The following is a 23,915-nucleotide window of genomic DNA, read 5'->3' on the forward strand; positions in this document are numbered from 1 at the left end:
TCATCCCCAAAGAGAGCGGTTCATCCCTACAGAGGGTGGTTCATCCCCGCAGAGGGCACTTCATCCCTACAGAGGGCGGTTCATCCCCGCAGGGGGGCAGTGCGCCCTCTGCGGGGGGAGATGTCTCTCACCTGATGAATTTGTCGAACACGGCTGCGCAGTCGGAGCTCTCCCCCAGCACCACCGTGCTGCTGTTCCTGCTTCGCAGCATCTCCTGGAACACGGGGCTCTGCAGGGACAGGACCAGGGAGTGGGCCTGGATCACCTTCACCTCGTCGGCGTTGGGCGTCTCCACACGCAGCGTCACGTCACTTCCGTTCGCCTGGAGCAGCAGGGCCTCCAGGCGCTGCACCAGGGTCAGGGGGTGGCTGATGGTGTCCCCCCCATCAGGCGGGGAGACGTCAGCTTTCAACAAGCCTGCTGGAGACGGGAAATGAAAAGAGGAAGTTGGAGCGTGTCTCCTTCAGAACAGCTCTGTAAATAAACCCATTGATCAGGACAGCACGACGAGAATCGATCAGCCCAGCTGTGCTCTGGATAATGAAGGCTTGTGGGTCATGTTTAATTAAATCTCTGTCCCAGCGCAGCCCCCCCCCCCCCCCTGACTGTGCAGGGATGTGAGCCCTGATTCATGTCAGCCAAGTCCAGTTCCTCTTTCTGACTCACAAGAAAACTTTGAGTCTTCCTTCCTCTTTAAGTGCGCTGCAGTGATTCACCTCCCACATCGAGCAGAAAGTCACAACAAGCCAAATTTCAAAATCAGTAAAAATAGATTTGACATAAATATTAAGGAGTTAGCGTCAAAACTGAAGTCTTTACTTTTTCAACTCCTCCCGAACACCGAACCCTCCACCACAGTTTAAACAGGTCAAACTTTCTATGAGCTGCAGTTTGGATCATTAACGGGTTTTACAATCACAGTTTGATGATTTTTTATTTATTTATTTTGAAGTGGAGCAGATTTTGCCACAGAATGTTCAACTTGAGTGTTGTCACTTTTTATCCGTCTAAACTTTACAAAATTATTTGCAAGTAAACTTTTCTTACCCCCACAAACTTTACACGCCTTTAAACAGGAGGAGGGGGCGTACCAAAGAGACCATCTTAACACCAACCAAACTGGTTTGTTCCACTTTGGAGTAAGCTGTTGGGGGAAGAATCAGTTTGTTGTGTGTTTCCTTGACTGATGAAGCCTTCTGGATTGAAAGCGAAACGTTTCAGCACAAAAAAAAGAAACTGTCCAGATGACCTGACTGAAAAATGTTGGATTGTATACCTGGATTACTGAGCATGGACTTTGTTGTCTTTAAACAGGGTTCACCCAGTGTGTCTCTGCTGCTCTTAGTTTTATTTAGAGATAAACGTGACGTCGCTGAGTGAACAGGTGAGTGAACAGGTGAGTGAACAGGTGAGTGAACAGGTGAGTCAGTCTTACCTGCAGCAGCCACCTCCATCAGAAACAGAACCCCGTGGATTGGACTTGGTTTGACCATCGTCTCTCCTGCTGTCCTCTGGCTGTCTCTGTGGACCTCTGAGGTTCTGCAGCTCCAGCTGTGTGGACCTCTCAGAGTCCGATCAGCTTCATTGATTAGTGGGTGGAAATGATCCTGACTCCCCCGTCCTTGTTGGGCATCGATCAGTGGATTGGATCAGGATGTAGAACCTCACGCTGCTCTCCTGAAGGTTCTTCTGCCAGTTTGAGTCTTCATTCATTTACTGATCCAGATGTTCTGCTGTTGTAGTGTCTCTGAGATGTGACGTGTGTGTGAAGCCGATCTTTACTCCACGTGGAGTTTGTGGGTCAGTGTGTTCACCCAGTTCTCCACAGGAGCGTGACACTTGGTCCAATGTCATTAATTCACAGCTTCAGGCTGCAGGACGCTCCGTTAAATCAATGTGTTCATCTGGTTCAACCCAACAGCTTCACACACAGAACCGAGTCAGAACGCAGCTAACATCTGATTACTGCTGCTTTAATAGCAGATCCAACAGGATGGGTTCTGCTGACCCGGTCTGGAGCAGGTCTGGTCTCAGCAGCTGTCATCCTGCAGAAAGTTCATTTTTTCGATGATAGTTGGGTCGTTTGAAGCTTTTTGTGCTCAGATGTATCCACCACTTCATCACAGGCATTAATGTCATATTTGGACCTTTAAATGATTTATAGAATAATGATGTATATCACATCATCTGCAAAAAGCAGAGACGTGATCCTAGGCCACCAAAACAGATCCCCTCAGCACCTCGGCTGCGCCTACAAATTCTGTCCATAAAAGTTATGAACAGAATCGGTGACAAAGGGCAACCTTGGTGGAGTCCAACTCTCACCGGGAACGAGCCCGACTTACTGCCGGCAATGTGGACCAGGCTCTGACACCGGTCATACAGGGACCTAACAGCCCGTATCAAAGGGCCCGGTACCCCATAATCCTGGAGTACCACCCACAGGGTTCCCCGAGGGATGTGGTGGAACGCCTTCTCGAAGTCTACAAAGCACATGTAGACTGGTTGGACAAACTCCCACGCACCCTCCAGGACCCTGCTGAGGGTGTAGAGCTGGTCCAGTGTTCCACGACCAGGACAAAAACTGCACCGCTCCTCCTGAATCTGAAGTTCGTCTATCCGATGGACCCTCCTCTCCAGAACCCCCGAATAGACCTTACCAGGGAGGCTTAACAGCGTGATCCCCCTGTAGATGGAACACACTCTACGGTCCCACTTTTTGAACAGGGGACTTCTTCTTCTTCTTCACGTTTTAATGGGTTTCAGACCCAAAAACAGATGTTACCATCGACCAGTGAAAGACAAAAGGCAGACAATGTATGTGTGTGTGTTCGTGTGTGTGTCAGTCTGTTATTGATGTTCTTGCTATAAATGTTTTTAACAATGTTCTCTGTTTCTAACGATGTTCTCTGTTTTTAATTATGTTCTCTGTTTTTAACGATGTTCTCTGTTTTTAATTATGTTCTAGCTCTAACTGTTTTTAATGATGTTCTCGCTCTAAATGTTTTTAACCATGTTCTCGCTCTAAATGTTTTTAACGATGTTCTCCCTCTAACTGTTTTTAATGATGTTCTCGCTCTAAATGTTTTTAACCATGTTCTCGCTCTAAATGTTTTTAATGATGTTCTCGCTCTAAATGTTTTTAACCATGTTCTTGCTCTAAATGTTTTTAACCATGTTCTCGCCCTAAATGTTTTTAATGATGTTCTCGCTCTAACTGTTTTTAATGATGTTCTCGCTCTAAATGTTTTTAACCATGTTCTCGCTCTAAATGTTTTTAATGATGCTCTCGCTCTAAATGTTTTTAACGATGTTCTCGCTCTAACTGTTTTTAATGATGTTCTCGCTCTAAATGTTTTTAACCATGTTCTCGCCCTAAATGTTTTTAATGATGTTCTTGCTCTAAATGTTTTTAATGATGTTCTCGCTCTAAATGTTTTTAACCATGTTCTCGCCCTAAATGTTTTTAATGATGTTCTTGCTCTAAATGTTTTTAACTATGTTCTCGCTCTAACTGTTTTTAATGATGTTCTCGCTCTAAATGTTTTTAACCATGTTCTCGCTCTAACTGTTTTTAATGATGTTCTTGCTCTAACTGTTTTTAACACTTTTCACCCTCTAAATGTTTTTTCCCACAGCAGAGCGTGAATCTCAGTGATGTACTAATGTTCTGTTCTACAGCAGAAAGTCCAGTCCAGGTCAGAACCAGAGAAACTCCAGAGACTCTCTGCCCACCGAGTCAGTGCTCTGGAAGGACTCGAACAGGAGACAGGAAGTCTTTGTTGTCTCCACCTGCAGTCGTGTTGAGGCTCTCTGCTCAGGTTTCAGATCCATGGAGGCTCCTCAGAGGGACACTTTGGAGAACCAAGGTTCTGGCAGGAACCCAGACCGTGGTGACCTGAGAGACGAGGCGAGCATCATTTAATCACACTCAGGCGTCTCTTTCACCGCTTCCTTTACCTCCTCAGCTGTGTCTGTTTCACACGAAGAGATTAATTCAGAGAAAGACCAGAACTATAAATACGTCCGTCTTAGAGAAACTTAAAAACAACTTTAAGGAACGTAAAACGTGTTTTTAACAACATTGTATTTGGTAAACTTGTTAAAATCTGTCAAAGAGCCGAGGACCCCAGTTTTCAGCTGGAGGCTCTTTGGGAATGTCCTGGTTGGAGCTACATTTTCATTATCTGTAACGCTGCTCTGATTCAGCTAAAGAAACAAACTGAGTCTCTGTGACGGCCGCTGATAACAGAGAGACAACCTGAGCGTCACCAAGTTGTCTGTTGTGTGTCAGGACACTAGTCCATCCCTTGAGTTTTGATGTCTGGCTGATCCAGAGATCAGGGCTTGGTGGTTTTAACAAAATCAAAATTAAAAAAAATTATCTGAACATTTTCAGCTTCAAGAACTGAAACTGAACTGAATTCTAAAAAAACCAAAAATTGTCCAGAAAGTCTGGAGAAATATAAATTAAGCCCATTTTAGATTACAATAAAATCTCAGTTTGACAAAGATCTGGACAGCATGACACACCTGACACACACTTCCTGCACGTTACAGACAATATACTTTAGAACAACCATTACTTCCAAATGTTCTGGAACAACTCAGTAAACTTTAAATATTTGACGTTAACGCTCGCCACCATGAATGTTAGCAGATATCGTTTTACTTGTCCCCCGTTCTCTTCGTTTTTCTGTAGCTGGAGCTGTGGGCTGGCTGGAGCTCACTCCCATGTTCTAACTCACTTCCTGGTTTGGTGGACACACCTGAAGGTTCATGGGCTCATCGTCACCACAGCATTTAAGACGAGCGCAGAGCATCATCCAGCGCCGGACTGAGCAGCCGTCTGAGGGATCGTTGTGGCCTTCATTCATTGTTTGAACCTTTGATTGCTCCCGTTGTCGTTTACCTGGATCCTGGGTTTCCTCGTGACACCTGGACCGACACCATGCCCCATGTACGTAACCTCTGGTCAAGGATCAAACCTGGAAAACAGGACCAACTGAAAACCTCCAGAGTAGCTCCGTTTCTTCCTTTTTATACCTCTGGACCCTCCATCCCGTTCTCAGAGGCCTTTAGTTCCTGGAGGCACAATCCAGGGTCAACTCGCTGTTGTTACGCCTCTGAGCCACTAGGTGGGGTAGTAAGAAAGCCATGACAGTGGAGTCTGAGGGAACCCAGCTGGAGGATGTGATGGAGAGATGGCAGAAGGTTGCCACATCTAAAATAGATGCTCTGCACACATTTACTGTGACAATGCAAAGCATCATGTAGTAAAGCTCTAATTCTGGCGGGAGGAGGAAGTTCACTGAGAGGCGTGTTTGTTTTGTTGCATCATAAAAATGTTTTATGAAAAAGGCTAATTTTAGTACTTTTGATTAGAGTGACTGTAAATGTTTATTTCATGGAGTTGTCAGTAGAAGTTATCAGTCTTCAAGATTCGTCGTGGCCTTGGAACCTGAACGATGCAGCGAGCAGACGCGTTTATCGTTTTGTTTTTGAAAAGTTCTGGATCATGATTTCAGAGGATCGTTTTACAGCTTGTGCATAAAAAAGACATGATCCTGGGGGTTAGTGTGCAGAGTCCGTCACATCCTCTAATCTGTTTTATTTATCATCTTTGCACAGATGTTGACATGCACTCTCCATCTCTGGGATCATATTTCAGTTGTTTTTATACATCCACACATTTATCACTGAATTCTTCTGTTTCACAGTCAACGTTCTTCTTCTGCTGGCACTGGAACATCAGCCTGCATGAAGATATGAGAAATATAACAAAGGATAAATAAAGACTTTATAATAAATATAAAAAATGGGATGCTTATTTGGAGTTTTGCAATTTAAGAAATCAGTGTTTTACTTTGATCAATCAGCTCAGTAATGAATAAATGTTAAAACGACCAGGAGGCCTCTGTTTTAAAACTAAAGTATTTTTGACCCCAGGGCAGCAGGAGGGTTGATGGTCATTTAGTTGGTAAAGTTAATAGAAGTTGATGGGCAGCTGGAGCGACTCTGACTAATAAACATGTTTTTTATAGAACTTGAAACTTCTGTACGAGCAGCCATCTTGGATGAGTTCCCAATGAAAAACTAATTAGCTGCTTCGTTAAACTGAACCCAAATATTCCCAAAGTCCTTGTTAGAAGATGGATTATGATTCAAACAAGGTATGAGATATTAGTTTTCTTCTAATGAGACCTTATTTTTATTTGCGGGGGGGCATCAGCTGAAATACAAAAAGTGATTGATTACCAAACTAATGTCGGCAGCAGCTAAGCTGTGCTGGAAGTTAAATGAGGACTCGGTGGTGGAGAAGCTCTCAGTTAAAGCGTGTGGTGAGTTGGAAAAATACGTTTAGGATTAGTAAAGGGAAAAGTTAGGTCCGTGGCAGCAGAAGACGTCCAACGGATCCTGACAGCTGCAGATCGGGTCTTCAGTACCGACCGGCTGCAGCTGGACCGCGATCCTTCAACACAAAACACCGAACAGTCCTCTGGTCGGGCAGGCCCGGTCCACAAAAAGTGTTGATTCTGTTCACACAGCAAAGTTTAGAGGATACAGTCAAGCTATAAAAACATGCAAAACCGAAGTGGAATAATATTTTCCAATCTATTCATAATCTCCTCTAATCTGCTGAATAAATCTGTGTGGAACCACAGAGACGTCACTGACAGGAGGTTTAACTCATCAGTCTCACAACCAAGGATCGGAGCAGCTTTCAGAAGAATCAGACATTTAAGGGTTTGTTCTCCTCTTTAGGGGAGGGAGTCAGACAATTTTTCAACAGCTGGTATCTTTAAGTGTGAACAAGCACCATCTTTGTCTTTATGAAGTCTCCAAATCAGCTGTGGGAATTTTATTTGAGAAAAGTTTTGGTTGTAACCTCGTTCTGCGGTTGTTTTGGTCCTGGGTTTGGGTCATCTGTTCCTTTCTCCAACACACCCAAAAGCCTCACAGCAGTTCAGTAATAAAGCTGCAAACATGAACCATCTTCAAGCTGCTGCTGGTTGTTCATAAATCAGACTGAGACGTTCAACCAGGATGGAGCGTTCACTCAGTATCGTGGAACCAAACGAGGGGGAACATTCAACCTTACTGGAGCCAGCAGAGCTCCGCCCTTACCTGGGCTACATCCTCCTCCCAAGTTTGATGCTCTCCTCGCAAGTGGTGGGCCCACAGGGAAATGGCTTCCTGTTTGGGCGTGTCCCTGCAGAGCCCCAGGAGCCAAGGCTTGACCACCAGGCCTGTGGTCCAGGAGGACGCTCTGGTGTCTCTTTGTTGTGCATGTTTGCCAGATACATGCAGTCCTCCATCTGTCTTCCAGGTTGCTGTGGGCTGATAGTTCTGGTCTGTCTATGTTCCAGTCCTCACATCTGATCATGAGGTCTGGATCATGACAGAAAGAACCAGATCCTGGACACAAGCTGCTGAAATGAGTTAGAACTCTCTGGACGGATTGGATCTCCTCTCTGACCTCTGACCTTTTCATCTGTTGTCACATGACGTCACTGAGCACGATGCCTGTTTGACCCTTTACTTATGGACCATTAAGGCTCCTTCCTTTGTTGGCAGCTCAGAGGCATAACAGCAGTAGGTTGACTTCAAGTGGCAGGAGGACGTCACAGACCCAGCTTGAAGACAACGTGATTAATGAGCTAAACTTACTGAGCATTACGAAGAGCCTCAAGAATCACTGGTGCAACAACGTAATTACGTTACTGTGGAAGTTCAGTTTCTTCGGCCTCCTGAAGTCACAAGACGGCGCCAACAAGCCACACCTGGACCAATCCCTTGATGAGCTGCAGGAGTATAAAAGGCTGCAGAAGAGCTCTCTTCACCACTGGAGCATTACAAACCAGTATTTGTGCTTCTAGTCACTTTGAATGATCCCACGATGTGAAAAGACTTACAACGGGTTTCAGCATCAGATTATGTGACCTACCTCTTCCTGGACTCCTCTGTGTGACTCTGAGCTTATTTGTGACCTCCTCAGCTTCTCACCTTCCATCCACAACCTGAGACTTACCTCGGACGTCTTCCTTCATCGTACTGGGACCACTGGACCCTGTGCTCCCTCGACGATCCATAACTCCACCTGTTGGGGAGAAATCACTAGTGATCACATCCGCTGTGTTTCACACTGAACCTTCTCCTCGCTCCCTGGTTCCTGTCCCTCCTCGTGCTCGTTGCTGAACCGTTGCACTGTAAATAAATCACCGTTAATTCTTACTGGTCTGGAAGTCTGTTCATTTCGGTTCAGATTCTTTGGGTATTCTGCTAAAACTTTAGTTACATTTATACAAATGTTCTCTTGAACATATGAAGAACTGTGCTGGTGTTGGGTTGTTGGGTTTCTTTGTTCTTTCCCTTAAAAGGAAAACTGGATCATAGGAACATTCAAATATGAAGTAGAATTTCCTCCTCTTCATCTGTGAGCTCAGCATGTCTGAGTCGTGTCCGTGCACCGTCATCTGTACTGGGTGTTATGGTGTGACCGGCCCCCGCTGCAGGAGAGGTCAGGGGTGAAAACTCGGAGCAGCGGTGCGTCCATCACAGTGGTTTGTCAACACACTTTAGATAAACTGGGTCGTCGGATCTGCTGGTTTTAAGGCTCCGTTTGTTTTGGAGCTCTGTGTGCGGCTGTGAGACGTGCTCTCTAAAAGGATTTAGACCAATTAAAGAGACGTTTGTCTGGTTCAGAACAACAAGCCGCCTTCCAGATCCACTGATAGGATGATTTCCCTGCATGTAATTGTGTTAGTCTGAGATGCTGTTAAGAATACACAGGAGAAATTAGAAGGCTGCTGCTGCTGGTTGTCACGCCGACACGTCCCTCCGTCAGAAATACAGTTCGCTTTTCTAACGTGGACTTCTTGGATTTATTGGACATTGTAGCCCTCTCTGTTTATAATAAGGATTTTTAATGGTTTTATTCTAATACATCTTTATAAACTAATGGTTGCACAGTTTGACATAAAAACTGACATAAATACCAAAACAACCAGCTCATGTGAACGACAAGAGGAACTTCAAACCAATTTATAGTTTAGCAGTTTTGTAGAAAGAAAAACTCATTAAAAATTAAACTAAATACCGTATTTTTCGGACTATAAGACGCACTTAAAATCCTTTAATTTTCTCAAAAATCAACAGTGAGCCTTATAATCTGGTGTGCCTTTATGTATTAATTCTGGTTGTGCTTACTGACCTCGAACCGACTTTATGTTGAACACGGAGCTCAAAAATCTGTCAAAATGTTTTAGTTTCGTTTAATGCACCTTATGAATGAAAACAGACCCGTTCATTGATGTTGCGCCTTATAGTCAGAAAAATACGGTACTTTAAAGTATTGTGTTTTGCCCGCCACATGCATGCTTAAATTTTAAATGAAGGTCTAGAGACCCGTTTCCCTCAGAGGACGTTGAGTTTTAGCTGCTAACTGAACCGTGAAGCAGTCAGGCCTGGTTGATGGAGACCTGCAGACATGGCTGTCCTTCTGGGACGTTCTCTGTCTCCACAGTCCAGTGCTGTAGGTCAGGGTCACCATCTGAGTCTTGGTCCTGACTGAGCTCCTTCTCTCCTGGTCACTGGCTGAAGGCTACAGCTCCGTGAAGAGTCCTGGTGGTTCCAGAAGTCTTCCTTACAGAACATGTTGGCCACTGGACTCAGTCCTACAGGACTCTCAGGACAGAAATGTTTCTGTACCCGTCCCCAGGTCTGTGCTCCGAGACAACCCTGTCACTGAGGTCTGCAGATGATTCCTTGGACCTCTTGGGTTCACCAGACCTTCTGAAGACGGGTGAGTGCCTCTTCAAATCCTGTCCAGGTTCCTCAGCTTAGCACCAGTGGCCTCTACTCAAGTTGTAGAAACATGTGGAGGACGATGAGTGGAAACAGGACTGGGGCTCAGCTCGGAGCGTCAACATGTTTAATCCATTTTGGATTACGGCTGTAATCTAACAGAATGTGGAAAATGTGAACTCTTTCCGGACGCTCTTTGTTGGTGTAAATAAACACTTCATACTTTCCTGTGTCTGCAAAAAGAAACAGTTTGAAAAAAATAAGTATGCCCACTTTTTTCAGACTTTTATTTAGAGAAGGTCTGTAAAACTTTACAAACCTAAATATAATCCTGCAGAGATTAGAGACCCGGGATGGCTGAACGTTCCTCAGCAGCGTGGCAGGAGTCTGGTGGCAGCTGGTTGGTTCATCGTTGGGAGTTTGGACACAGATTTTGTTCCAGCAGCTTTGAGTTTATTTTGTCACTTTTCCAGAGTGAACTTGTGAAAAATGACCTCTTTGTATCTGTCGTCAACCTCCATGTGATTTTCCTTCATTTTTTCTCGCAATCTTTCATCCAAACGGTTTCCTCCCTCTTCACACATCAGTCTCCTCCCCTTCATTTTTCACTCTGCTTCATTTCTCTCCTTTCACTCCACTCGCTCATCACAGTGATGTGCCGTCAGCCTGGATCCCTCTCCTCCTCCTCCTCCTCCTCGTCTCCTCGCCAGGCGTCCAGCAGGGACTCTGCAGGAGCCTCTGGGGGGGAACCACAGTGAAAAGGACCGGTCCAGGAGGGCAGACGCTGAGACAACTGGATGTGGAGGTGAGATGCTGGTGCAGAAATATAAAATATAAAATAAAAAGTAATTTCTTTGTGCACTTCTGCTCTGCATCACCAACTTTCTGTGTTTGGAGACATTGTGTAAAAGTTGTTCTTAGAGAAGCACGTCTGCTCTGACTCGCTGTAGCTGTTTGACGACTTTGTGTCGACCTGAAGCGTTTTATTCGTTTGTCACTTCAACGTAAAGAAACAGACGCTCGTCGTCACTTCAGCCTCCTGGGTTCAGTCCTGACAGCTCAAACCTCAGCTCAGGGTTTTGGCTTCAAGCCGCTCAGAATCGGAACAGAAATTTATTTCCACTGTCGTCTCTCAGCTGAGGATTTCACAGGACCCCCCCCCCCCCCCCAAACAGAAGAAGTGTCTTATTTTCCTCCCAAACATCAGTGAAACAGTTAAATAGCTGCTCACTCCTGCTGCCAGCATCTTTTGTCTTGGTGCGCTGTTGTTTCAGGTGCAGCCATCTCTTGATGAATAATTAAATGGAAAACAGTCAGAGGGCTCAGACCCCCCTGCCCCCCCTGCCCACTGCCCCCCTGCAGAGCTGCATCCCAATCCTGGGAAGTATATTTTAATAAGGCTTACATCAGAGCCACTCTTCTGATCTGCTCTGGTTCTTCAGAAAACTGAGGCGTCAAAGTTTTGTTTTTAAATGTGTCCGAGCAGAGAGGAGGATTTAATTCAACGCCTCTGGAGCCACAAAGTTCATCTCTGCTTCCAGAATCTGCAGGACTCGTGGGAGCCACGGTGTTTTACGCAGCGAGAAAACTCGCCAAGCTTCAGGAGTGTTTGGCCGGCCTGAACGATGCTGTTATTGATCAGCTGGAGTGATTATAGGTCTTTAGTGTCAGCCTCTCGGCCTTCTCATTCATGAAGATCATCTTTCTCTCTGCTGGTCTGAGCCGAGGCATGTGGCCAGGATCAGGTGTCTGCAGGTTCACTTCTGTGTAGAAATAAGAAAACATCTAAATAACTTTTATTTAAAGGAGGAACTAGTTAAATATCTTCTGTAGCATCTTGGATGTTGTGCATCGTTTGTAAGTCTGCAGCTGCCGGCGTCGTGCTGGAGGTCAAACCTTCTGCAAACTCTACACCTCCTACGGGAGCCGAGCTTCTATAAATACTGAAGGACATTTTATCTCACGTCGATGGACAAAGAAAGGAGAAACGTGAGAAACTGTGCATCGGAAACAAAGAGCTTAAAGAAGAAGCGGAATAACTGGAAGATCACGTTTCTTTAAAGTTTGCTGATGGATTACAGCTGGATTAAAGTCAGATGAGTTCTGAAGCATGGGCCCAATAATCAATAATTAAACTTCATTATTTTACACGTTCATCAAAAATCCCTCAGTTTTCCTCAAATGCTGTTTCCAAAAAAAATAATGTGATTATTGAATGAAACGTGATTTTAAATTAAATTTATTTTTGAAACACTCATAGCCATGAAAGACTGGTGATCCTCTGTCTGTTAGCAAAATATCTCATGAACAACAGGAGGGATTCTAATTAAAGTAATGGCACATGCACAACTTTTGCATCCAACATGATACAAGATGGCTGCCACAACTAATCACACATGGCCAACAGAAAAATGGCTACAGCTCAGTCAGTTTGCAGATACTGAGCTAAAACCTGGTGTGGTAGTAGCTGACAGTCATCTGAAGGCAAGATCTTTATTCAGAACTTTGACTCAGTTTACTCTTCTCTCCTTTTATTAATTGGGGACTGAAGGCAGCACCTGTTATTATCCACCTGACAGGGGTTTCTTAACTTTATCTTGCTCTTCTGTCAACTTTGATGTGGCTCAAACCGCATCGTGTCTCCCCACTAATGTTTTATCACAACGAGCGTCTCGGCACCGTGATGTGTGCTGTTACTTATATTGGCATTTTGAGTTACCATGGCGACACAATTTGCAAACAATGACACCATTTTTCTCATTGAAAAAGCCTGACGCAACTCAACAGCTTCAAACGGCCACTTCTCATGAACAGCTCATTGAATTTTTTTGAAACTCACAGAAATTAATCATCAGATGCATTTCTAGAAATTATTAACCTTTGGAGCCATTTTGATAAAAGATGGCTGCCACGGCTACCTTAGAGAATACAAAACTGACTATAACTCAGTCATTCTTTGAGACATTGAGCTGGAATTTGGTCTGGTTGTAGCTGAGAGAGAGTTGTTATACATTACTAATGCAAATTATGAATCCAAGATGGCCACCTTAGCTAAATGGGGAAAAAATACTATAACTCAGGTATTTTAAAGCTATTGAGCTGAACTTTGGTGTGGTGGTACCTGACAGCGATGCACAACACTTTCTGAATTCAAATCTAAAAATGCAAGATGGCTACCAAAGCTTAAAATAAAAAAATGACTATAACTCATTGAGTTTTTTCCTTACTGAGTTGAAATTTGGTGAGATGGTAACTGAGAACAAACCCCAGCACACAGTACTGTCAAATCAAATTTTTTTTAATGGCCCCAACGTGGCAGTCCCCGTCAAAGTTTCTCCAGGAACCTTCTAGTTTAATAATTACTGCCTGACGGGCAGGCTGAACTGTTTCGGAGGAGAAAGACGTGCTGAAGAGGTTCATCCGTAATGTTGTAGTTTGATGCCGTATTGGAGCAGACATGCTTGCAGACAATCTGAACTGAATTTAAACGAGACTGATAATAAAATGAATATCTGATAAAGCAGCAAGAATGAAACCAAAGAAAACACTGGAGTGAAAGACAGATCCCTCACTGGAAGCCAGGAGGCTGGCTAAAATGAAGCAGCGCCGCCGACAAACTGCAGGAACTGACGATGAAGAAAAGAAAGTGAGGAGCGTTTGTACGCTGCGAGATGATCAGCTGATGGAAGACAGGTGAGCTGATTTCCACATGAAGAGACAATGGCAAGGGAGACACATCCAGTAACCATCAATTGGTTTGTATTTGGTTTTATAACAAGCAGAAAACCAAATACAAAAAAATTAATATATTTAAAACATGACAGATGGGTCTGGGTGTTTACTTGAGTCATTTACTAAATGTTTCCAGGTTTTTAAAATACTTAAAATAAAATAAAAACATACTAAACACAGTTGTTTTGGAAAGATTCAGGAAATTAGTTTCTGTAAATAAAAAGCTGTTTTTTTTCACCTCATCATTATGGTTCCAGCTGGAAGACAATTTCAAACTGTGTCAGAACATAAATATTTATTAAACACATGCAGCAGTTTGTTCTTATGGACCTGCTCTTTTTCCAACACAATCAATTTCCAACGATGAACTTCATAACTGCTGTTGAATCTAAGATGAAACAAAGCAGCCAAGCGCTGAGCGTTCTGATTTTATGGTCACATTCCTGCTACGAGCCATAAAACGTCCTGTCATCCAGTGCAAACGCAGCTCCTGACAGCCTTTACAATGGCAGTAATGAAAAATGACAAACTGCTCACATCAGGAGGAATCACGTGGCTCCGAGACCATGTTTTGCTCGTCTACAAATGGTTTGGGGCCGACAGCCTGAGAGATAAGACCAGCCAAATATGGATTCACGGCCGAGTGAAGGAAATTAGGAGAGCAGGCAGATGGAGGAAAACAGGATGAATGACACCCAGGTGAAAAGGTTAAACTGGGAGGCGGGAGTATAATGAGCAATCGGAGGCTGATAGGGTCAACAATGTCAGCCCATCTGTTGTTGCGAAGCTGCAGGTTAATTGACTGAAGACAAACCCGACAGACAAACTCACTTGTTGTTTTTGCAGTTTGGTTCTGTGACATCCATCAGAAACATAAAACACAGCATCATCTGCAAATAACAACCCTCCTCTTCACTGGCACCTTTGAGGACGTCAGTGATCTCTGATGTCTCAAGAGTTTAAACAAAACACAATTATTTTATTTCGTATTTTAAGATTTGTTTTTTCATCCAAGAAGCTTTTTTTTTTAGCTCAAATTAAAACGTGTTTATTTCCAAGCTTTCAAACTACAGAGGATTGCCGAACTCACAAACAAGCCATTCTCCCTCCCCTCCCTCCTGAGGGTCATCAGGGTCTTTGTTGAACTTGTTCACATGAAAAATATTTTGCACTTAAAATGCAGTTTTCATGCAAATCCCCAGTCAGATTCACAATTTGCAGTTTGCAACTTCATGCATGTGAGCAAAACATCTCACGTTAATAAAGACGCTAATGTCCCCCAGGAAGGAGGGGAGGGGTTTACCTGTGAGCTCAGTTTGAATAAATGGTTATCCACTACAAAGTTTTAAAAAAAATTAACTGCACTTATTTCAGCTTGAACTGAGACATTCAATATGATTTTAAAAAAACAACTTCTGAAGCCGATCTGATTCAGGGTGTCCGCCACCAACAAATGACCTTAGTCATTAAAAAAAGTCATAATTTGATACTTTTTACTCATTTTATTCTTTTAGCACTTTCTCAAGAACTGTGTCCTGCGTTTGTCTTAAAAACAATCTGTAAAAATCAACCGCGTAGGCCCACGCTCTGCTGGGTGAGCCTGTAACGTCATGACAGTGCAGGTCCAGTGTAAGGTGGGCTCGCCCCCCAAAGGCTCTCGGTAATTAGAAAAGTGCGTTTATGTTATTACTGTCAAGATTTCAGGCCTTCTATCACCAACAAATGATCTTACAGGCTCTATAGGTCCGTCTCAGTCTCACGTCTTTACAGATTTTCTAATATTTAATGAGATTTTATGAATTGTGCATCAAGAAAACAAGTTGTTTTTATTTATTTTGCCTTGAGAACTTACCCCCTGAGTTTATTTTAACTTACCTCTGAAACAAAACTACTTTTTAAAAGTTTTTAATTTTTATTAAACATCGCTTTGACAACTCCATGGTCACAAAGAAGTACAATTTTGACAAACGGTTTTCATAAAAACAAAATATGTGATTCTTTTTTTTTCTCCAAGCAGAAACTTTATGTGCATCCTTACAATAAATTTATTATTTAATAAGCGGGTAAAGATAATGGATGGATGGATGGATGTTCTTTGACGACTCTTTCAGTTTTGCTGCAGCAGGATTTGTGCACAGTAAATGCGACCTTCAGCATCTACATTTGCTGCAGTTTGAAATGTTTGGTAACTTGAACCCTCATTTCTCTTTTTCCTGATTCTGTCCTCTTCTTCCTCCAAGGGAAGGACCAAGGTCATGATCAGCTGGTCCAATGTGACGGCGTCAGGCCACGAGGAGCTGGGCCTGAAACCTGAGGAGCTGCAGAAGTCCAAATGTGTCCTGGGCTTCATTCCAGTCATCTACTACAGTATCCTGCTCTGTGTGGGAGTACCAGGTACACATAAAAAAACTACACCTAGTGTGTACTGTCAGGGGCAAGTGGACAAGAGTCCAGTTCAATGCAGAATGGAGTTAGAGGTCCATCATGGTGGTGAGATACTAAACTGCTGTCACATGACTCACAGCTGTGGGTGTTTACAGATTGTATCATCATCTCACAACCAGCTGAATATTCATTCATGATAAAATCCAGTAAGTTTTAGTTTCTCTTCTAGGGTTTTAATAATGTTTTTGACAGGAAGACAGCAGCTTCCTTCTCATTTCACCTTTCAACAGCTTATTGATTTGGTATTGATTCTGTGAGGATTTATGGCAGTTTTCAAAGCAAAGATGGTCTCATCACATTTAGGAGTCCTCTCAAATCGTCCCCAGAGGAAAACAAATCTGAAGTGTAAAACAGTCATCAGCCTGATGAAAATGGTCTTCACTCCTCATCCTTACAATCCAGTTCAGGTTCTGGGCTCTGACTGGACCGTTGCAGCACCTTGGTCCTTTTCTTTTTGACCCGTTCTGTTGTAGATTAGCTGCTGTGTTTGGGATCGTCTGTCACGTTATTAAAAGATTTGGGTGAGTCCTACTGTGAGTTTTGAACGTGTCTTTATTCTTCAGCAAGAAAAGCCCTGTCTCACCCCCTGCCTGCTGCTCTCTCCTCCAGTACTGACGTCATCCCCAGGTGACTCTGTCAACTTTCCTAAGTACCCAGTTACACCACATCTCCCCTTTCTGGAATTAATGGGTAGACTGCCATTGATTCAGCAGGACTTCAGGATGTTATTCTGCCCCTGTGGATGGAAGGTCTGCTGCTATCTGAACCCTGAGAGCAAAATCACTGCATGCTCAGTTACAGTAACAAGCATCTCTTTCTTTTTTAAGTAATGTTCTCACTCTCAATAAAGTCTGTGATTATCAAAGTTATAAGTCTAATCGGGCTAGTCTTACCACAACTCTCCTGGACCTGGTTCTGAACGTAGGAGTAGATGGTGGTTCTGGAGCGTTCTGCTGTGGTGACGCTGCTGCAGGTTGTTCTGTGGATGTTCATTCAACCTTTATTTATACAGGTTAGTCCCATTGAGCCTCGGGGAGCCATTTACAAGAGAGACCTGAAAAACATCTACCTCCAAAAAAAACATCTACTACATCTCCCAGGATGTGCTCAGCTGCACCACTGCTGCTCTGCTTTGGGGAGGGCTGCATGGTGATGAGATGGTGAAGATTTTGCCTGATCCTGTGAGGTCCCTCCACCAGATATGAGCGATGCGTGGTGGTTTCCAATGACAGCTCCAGCTGTTTTTTGGTCTGTTACCTACACGTTCTGCCCAGTTGTGAGTCTGTTGAGGTTCTGTGCCGCAGATGCCACAGGGCGTTGTGCTTTTTACCATCTCTTTTTCCTTTCACAGTACAGCGCCTCCATCCGGAAGAGCAGGATTTAGCATGCAGTAAGAATTGGCACGGTAGTATGAAGCCTTCTTCCCAATAGAAGTTGAGCTGGACTGTATCCAATTTACAGTGGGGTAACCATGCAATCAAGCAAAGGAAAACAAGGATCATCTGATTTCTTCATGGTCATGCTCAGCTTCAGCGTTTCCCTGGGGGAATTTTGGGATGGTAGTCACGTGATGGAACCATAGGACTCTGCAAACGCAGCAAAAGCCGCTCCAGAGACCTGTGGCTCATTAACGGTCACTAGAGTCTTGCAGATCTTGTGATGTGCAAAAATTGACTTCAGGTGGAGTATCATGTCACTAGACCTTGTGGGGGTTAGCAAAGCAATCTCCACATACAGTACCTCGACACATAGTCCACCACTTGAAGGTTGGTCTTGCTCCCTAGCATTAACAAATCTGCTCCACACTTTTGCCATGGTCGCCCTGGATGTGGTGTTCAACATCAGCAGCTCCCTGTAGTTCTGTCTCTCCTGGCAGCTTGCTCGGCAGTTAAGAACCAACTTGTTCAGCTGCTGGCTGAGCAATGACCACCATACTCACTGCTGTGCCCACTTTCTACTTGACCACACCTTGATGTCCTTGGTGTACCTTGGTGAGAATGTAATTTCTCTTTGTTGAGGGTATACTGAGTCTTTGTCCCTTTAGTAGTAGACCATCATGGACTGTGAGGTGAGCTTGTTCAGCCCAGTATGGCTTAATTGCAAGTTATTTGGTGTTGTGTGCTGGTCATTCTTCACCACAAAACTGCATTACATTTGCACACACACTGTCCCTCTGCAGCTGGTCCCTCAGCTCTTCCAGATAGGTAGTACTCACAGGTACGTTTTCCATTACTATGTCTTTGATTCGAGGAGGTACAGCATCCAGTACTTGAGACCCCAGGAGACTCTAGAGAGGCTTGTGATCTGTCTCTAGCTGGAAATGTTTCCTAATCAGGAAGCTGCAGAACCTCTCACAAGTTCAGGTCAATCCCAATGTCTCCTTATCCTCTTGCCCGTATCTCTTCTCGGTTGGTGTGAGAGAGAGCAACATGTAGGCTATATGCTTCCACTCCTTAGCCCATTTTTGGAGAAGCACTTCTCCTAGCCCATATGATGATGTGTCAGCTGACACCTTGCATTCTCTGTTGTGATCATACATGGCTAGCACCGGTGGTGATGACAGTGTATCCTTCAGATCTTGAAAAGCTTTAGCCTGTTTGATGCCCCACATCCAGCAATTTTTTTGACAGGAGATCACACTGGGGTTTGTCTGTCTCAGTCATCTGTGGGATAAACTTTCCCAAGTGGTTTATCATTCCAAGAAATGATCTTAAATCACTCACTCTTGTTGGGTCTTACATCCTCTTCACAACCTCCATCTTGCTCCTCCATCTTGGGTCTGATATGCCACTGGCAGAGAACACATGACCTAGGAAACATGTAGGCTTTGACAGGTCACATTTTTCAATATTTAGAGTGATACCTGCCTTCTGGATCTTCTCCAGTGCAGTGTGCAGGTGAGCATCATGCACCTCTTGCATACAACCTGAACATCATTTATATGGCACGCCACTCCCTTGAGCCCTTCTGTGACCTCTGTCACCATCCTGTTCTGAAAGTGCTCAGGAGCTGATGCTATGCCAAACAGTGGTCGCTTGAAGAGAAAACACCCGAAGAGTTTGATGAATGTTGTTAGTTTTGCTGAATCTTCTATCAGGGGAATTTGCCAGAACACCATATTTGCATCCAGCTAACAAAAAAATTTGAATCCAGCCAACATACCCAGTGTTTCCTCCACTGGTGCCAGGATAAACTTCTCATGAGACACCAACTCTTTCAGTTTGGTGAGATAGACACATATGCACACGACCCCTGTCTTTTGGTGCACCACTATAGAGTGAACAAGTATAGTTTGTTAGAGCTTTAACCAATTCCCAGCCGAGGCAGGGGACACTGAGTCAGAGTGGGCCATGTTCCGCACCTCAGTTGTTAACGTATAGCTGCTTTGAGCTGTGGATGCAAGGTTGTAGGTGCTTCTCATGGTGGCCATCCTCGAACTCCATGGTGGACACCCCAGGTTAGGGAAGCTGTTAAGCTGAAGAAGCAGTCCTATCGGGCCTTGTTGGCTTGTGGGACTCTGAAGGCAGGTGAGGAGTACCAAAGGGCCAAGCGGTCTGCAGTCTTGGCAGTTGCTGAAGCAAAAGCTCAGATGTGGGAGGAGTTTGGCGAGACCTTTGATAAAGACTCTCGGTCGGCTCTGAAGAGATTCTGGTAAACCATTAAGTGGATGAGGAGGAGAAAACAGCTCTTTACTAACACTGTGTTCAGTGAACGTGAGGTACTGTTGACCTCAACCAGTGATGTTTTATTGGGAGGTGGAAGAAATACTTCTCTGACCTTCTCAATCCCACCAGCACATCTTCTAAGGAGGAATCTGATTCGGGGGACTTCGGGGTTGGTCTGTACATAACCATGGCTGAGGTCACCAAGGTAGTTAAAAAGCTACGCGGCAGCAGGTCTCCAGGGGTGGATGAGATTCACCCTGATTTCGGTAAGGCTCTGGATGTTGTGGGGCTGTCTTTGTTGACACGCCTTTGCAAAATTGCATGGACATTAGGGACGGTGCCACTGGACTGGCAGACTGGGGTGGTGGTTCCCCTCTTCAAAAAGGGGGACTGGAGAGTGTGCACTAGATATAGGGGCATAACTCTCCTTAGCCTTCCTGGTAAAGTATTTTCAGTGGTACTGGAGAAGTGAGTCTGATCACTGGTCAAACCTCAGATCCAGGAGGAACAATGAGGGTTCTGTCCTGGCCGTGGAACACTGGACTAGCTCTTTACCCTCACTAGGGTCTTTGAGGGGTCATGAGAGTTTGCCCATCCAGTCTACATGTGTTTTGTGGACTTGGAGAAGGCTTTTGATCATGTTCCTCAAGGTAAACTGTGGGGGATGCTTCGTGAGTATGGGACTGGGGGCCCATTGCTACAGTCTGTTTGGTGCCTGTACAAGTGGTGCAAGAGTTTGGTTTGCATTGCCGGTAGTAAGTCTGACCCCTTCAGGGCAGAAGTTGGACTCCACCAGGGCTGCCCTTTGTCACTAATTCTGTTCATAACTTTTATGGACAGAATTCCAAGATACAGCTAGGTGTGGTGGAAGTCTTGTTCGGTGGCCTCAGGATTCCATCTCTGCTCTTTGCAGATGATGTGGTCCTGTTGGCATCATTGTGCTGTGATCTCCAGCTGTCACTGGAGTGGTTCACAGCCGAGTGTGAAGCAGCTGGGATGAGAATCAGAACCTCCAAATCTGAGGCCATGGTCTTCAGTTGGGAAAGGGTGGATTGCTCTCTTTGGGTTGAGGCTGAGGTTCTGCCTCAAGTGGAAGAGTTCAAGTATCTCTGGATTTTATTCACGGGTGAGGGAAGAATGGGGCATGAGATTGACAGATGGATTGGTGCAGCGTCTGCAGTATTGCGGACCCTGTGTCGATCTGCTGTGGTGAAGAGGGAGCTGAGCTGTAAGGCAAAGCTCTGTGTTTACTGGTCAGTCTACGTTCCTCCCTTCACCTCTGGTCATGAACTCTGGGTAGTGACCAAAAGAACGAGATCGTGGATACAGGTGGTTGAAATGAGTTTCCTCTTCAGGGTAGCTGGACTCTCCCTTAGAGATGGGGTGAGAAGTTCAGTTATTAGGAGAGACTCAAAGTAGAACCACTGCTCCTCCACATCCAGAGGAGCCAGTTGAGGTGGTTCTGGCATCTGGTAAGGATGCTCCCTGGGCGCCTCCCTAGGGAGGTGCTTCAGGCATGTCCAACTGGGAGGAGAGCCTGGGGAAGACCCAGGACACGCTGGTGTCTCGGGTAGCCTGAGAACACCTTGGAGTCCCCCCAGAAGATCTAGAAGAGATGGATGTGGAATGAAATGTCTGGGCCTCCCTGCTCAGGATGCTGCCCCTATGATCCAACTTCAGAACAAGCAAAAAATAATGGCTGGATGGATAGAAGTATAGTTTGTTTGGAAGAAAGTCTCTTTAAAACCAACATGGCAGCACAACTTGCATTTGTAAACTTTTATCTGAAGGGACCACAAGACGTCTGGAGCAAAACCAAACCAAAGTAGATATGTTTACCCATAATGCATTGCAGCATGTTTAGAGAAAACCAAACAAAGCAAATCGATAAAAACACTTCATCCCAGCTGTCAGCATGGTGGTGGAGGGCTGAATAGAGAGCGGCCGAGAAGGGGGTGAGATGAGCTTTTCTTGTTGATGAATAAAGACACGTTCAGAATATACAGTGGGTCTCACAAATATTTCAATAACTCGACATGGTGTCAGAAGCACTGTAGTTGTCTGCTGAAAAGGTTTGCACACCTGTGGAGGAAAGAAGAGAAGGACAGAATGAGTAATGGAGAAAACTAGAGCAGTGGGAGCCAGGAGCAAGCAGCACCACAGAGAGTCGTTGTGGAACCAGGGCCATCTGCCATCTTTAATGTCCAACCACCAGATTCCTTCAGCTTTTCAAAGATCTCATTGCTACTGATGCATGAAGTTAGGCAGGAACTGTCCCGCATGGAAAATGTTGGGGTGATATGCAGAGTCCAGGAACCAACAGACTGGGGTGCTGGGATCGTGTAATCACTCTGTCATGACCTTTGACCTGCTAATTAAGGACTGTAGAGTCTGAGATGGAGATAATTTCTCTGAGCATTGCAGGGTCTGACCTTCTGGGTGAATTTGCTGAGCTGTCTACTCCTGTGCAGATTATCAGCTGTCTTTAATGTTTTCCAGGTGTGCATTATTTTTTTCCCTCTGTAGAATGATGGACTCCATATAGTTCAGAAATGACCTTTGACCTTTATCAGATTGACAAGCAGCAACATCTGCTTCTCTGAGGTCATTGCTGGTGTCTTTCCAGCTTGGTGTTGTGGTAACACACACCTGTATGCTCTAGTGCCTCGGAGATCCTGTGGAAGCAGCAAGACTAGAACCAGTTTTCCTCTCACATCTTTTCTCTTTTCTTTTTATTTATTTTTTAATAAACTTATTAGAGTCTGTTGTGTTTTTGTTCACTGGAAGTCAGATGTAAATAATTTTACAACCTGGTAAAGACCAAATCGTTCTCAATATGTTTCAATACATTTTATTTGACCTTGCAGGTAAAATAACGATGTTTTTCTGTCTTTGTTTTCAGTGAATGTTCTGACAGCAGTGGCCTTGTCCCGGCTGGCGTCCCGCACCAAGAAGACTCTGTACTTCTACCTCCTGGCTGTGACGGGCTCAGATATCCTCTCTCAGCTCTTCATCATCTTCGTTGGCTTCCTGCTGGAGACGGCGGTCTTCCACCGCGACGTCCCCATGCCCCTGCTGCACGCCGTCAGCGCCGCAGAGTTTGCTGCCAACCATGCTTCCATCTGGTCCACGGTCCCCCTCACCGTGGACCGGTACATGGCGCTGTGCCACCCCCTGCTCCACCGACAGATCAACTACCCTGCTCGAGCCAGGAAGATCATCGCGGTAGTGCTGATTTTGTCGCTCGCGTCGGGCGTGCCCTTCTTTTGGTGGTCAGACATGTGGAGGAACAGCCACCCCCCCACGGCGCTGGACACCGTCCTCATCTGGACGCATGTGACTCTCATCTACTTCATGCCCTGCAGCATCTTCTTGGTGCTGAACTCGCTAATCATCCACACCCTGAGGCAGAGGCAGCAGCCCTGCCAGGAGGAGCGAGGACCCCCACGAAGACTTGGGAAAACCACAGCCATGCTACTGGCCCTGACCTCGGTCTTCTCCGTCCTGTGGGCCCCCAGAACCGTGGTGGTGATCTACCACCTGTACGTGTCCTCAGTGCACAGAGACTGGCGCGTCCACCTGGCCTACGATCTGTCCAACATGCTGGCCATGCTCAACACCGCCGTCAACTTCTTCTTGTACTGCTTCGTCAGCAGGCCGTTCCGCGGCGCAGTGCGGGACATCATGCTGCTCCGAGGAGGGCCTCTGGACCCCCGCCGGGCCCTGCCTCCACACCAGGCCCCTAACAATGCCTCCATCTCCTCTCTGTACAGTGGGAACAACAAGCGCTCGCAGCGAGACTCCGCCCCCTCGTCACCTCGCAGGACCAGAAAGCCCTCGTGACCTCATCCTCCCCTCCTCCCATTAATCCAAACCCCGTCGTCCCACGGTCCTGCTGCTCCCCACACCCTGGGGACAGATGGACGGCAGCCAGAGGGCCCCGGAGCGCTCTCACGAGGCCTCAAACGAGCCCAGCTCTCATGTTTTGTGTTTTCTGTGACCCGGTGCTGTTTGTTCACTTAAATCAAACAAGACGACTGCGTTTTTATTTTTCCTGGAAAGAATGTAACAGAAAAAGAAGAAGGTATCTTGTTCCACACATGGTGAACATTTTTTAACGTTAGAAAAAATGCACTTATTTGATTAATTGTGTACTTAGAAGTCAGCAGGAGGGAGATTGATTTGCATGCTGCTAGTTGTGATGATGATGAAGTGACGTGTGCTCGTGGGGGGACGGCCACTGTACCACGTCTCAAACGGACTGAC

General features: G+C 45.3%; 3 protein-coding genes across 3 annotated transcripts in view; 1 reads left to right on the top strand and 2 right to left on the bottom strand.

The window, feature by feature from the left end:
* LOC119424205 (BTB/POZ domain-containing protein 17) overlaps positions 1 to 1,567 on the bottom strand; it is a 3,974-nt gene extending 2,407 nt beyond the window's left edge. The window contains exons 1-2 of the mRNA XM_037691683.1: positions 1,436 to 1,567; positions 132 to 417 (exon numbers count right to left, since the gene is read on the bottom strand). Of these exons, the coding sequence (XP_037547611.1) occupies positions 132 to 417; positions 1,436 to 1,493 (344 nt within the window). The 5' untranslated portion in view covers positions 1,494 to 1,567. The remainder of the gene's footprint in view (positions 1 to 131; positions 418 to 1,435) is intronic.
* Positions 1 to 23,915, bottom strand: part of map2k6 (mitogen-activated protein kinase kinase 6) — a gene marked incomplete at its 5' end in the record, with an annotated part of 174,601 nt that overhangs the window by 40,177 nt on the left and 110,509 nt on the right.
* Positions 15,783 to 23,492, top strand: gpr142 (G protein-coupled receptor 142). Its single transcript, XM_037691690.1, has 2 exons — positions 15,783 to 15,933; positions 22,552 to 23,492. The coding sequence occupies exons 1-2, from the start codon at positions 15,795 to 15,797 to the stop codon at positions 23,490 to 23,492; spliced, it is 1,080 nt and encodes a 359-aa protein (XP_037547618.1). The 5' UTR covers positions 15,783 to 15,794.

The sequence above is a fragment of the Nematolebias whitei genome, chromosome 17 (genome assembly GCF_014905685.2).
Source record: "Nematolebias whitei isolate Nwh7 chromosome 17, NemWhi1, whole genome shotgun sequence".
Classification (NCBI taxonomy): Eukaryota; Metazoa; Chordata; class Actinopteri; order Cyprinodontiformes; family Rivulidae; genus Nematolebias; species Nematolebias whitei.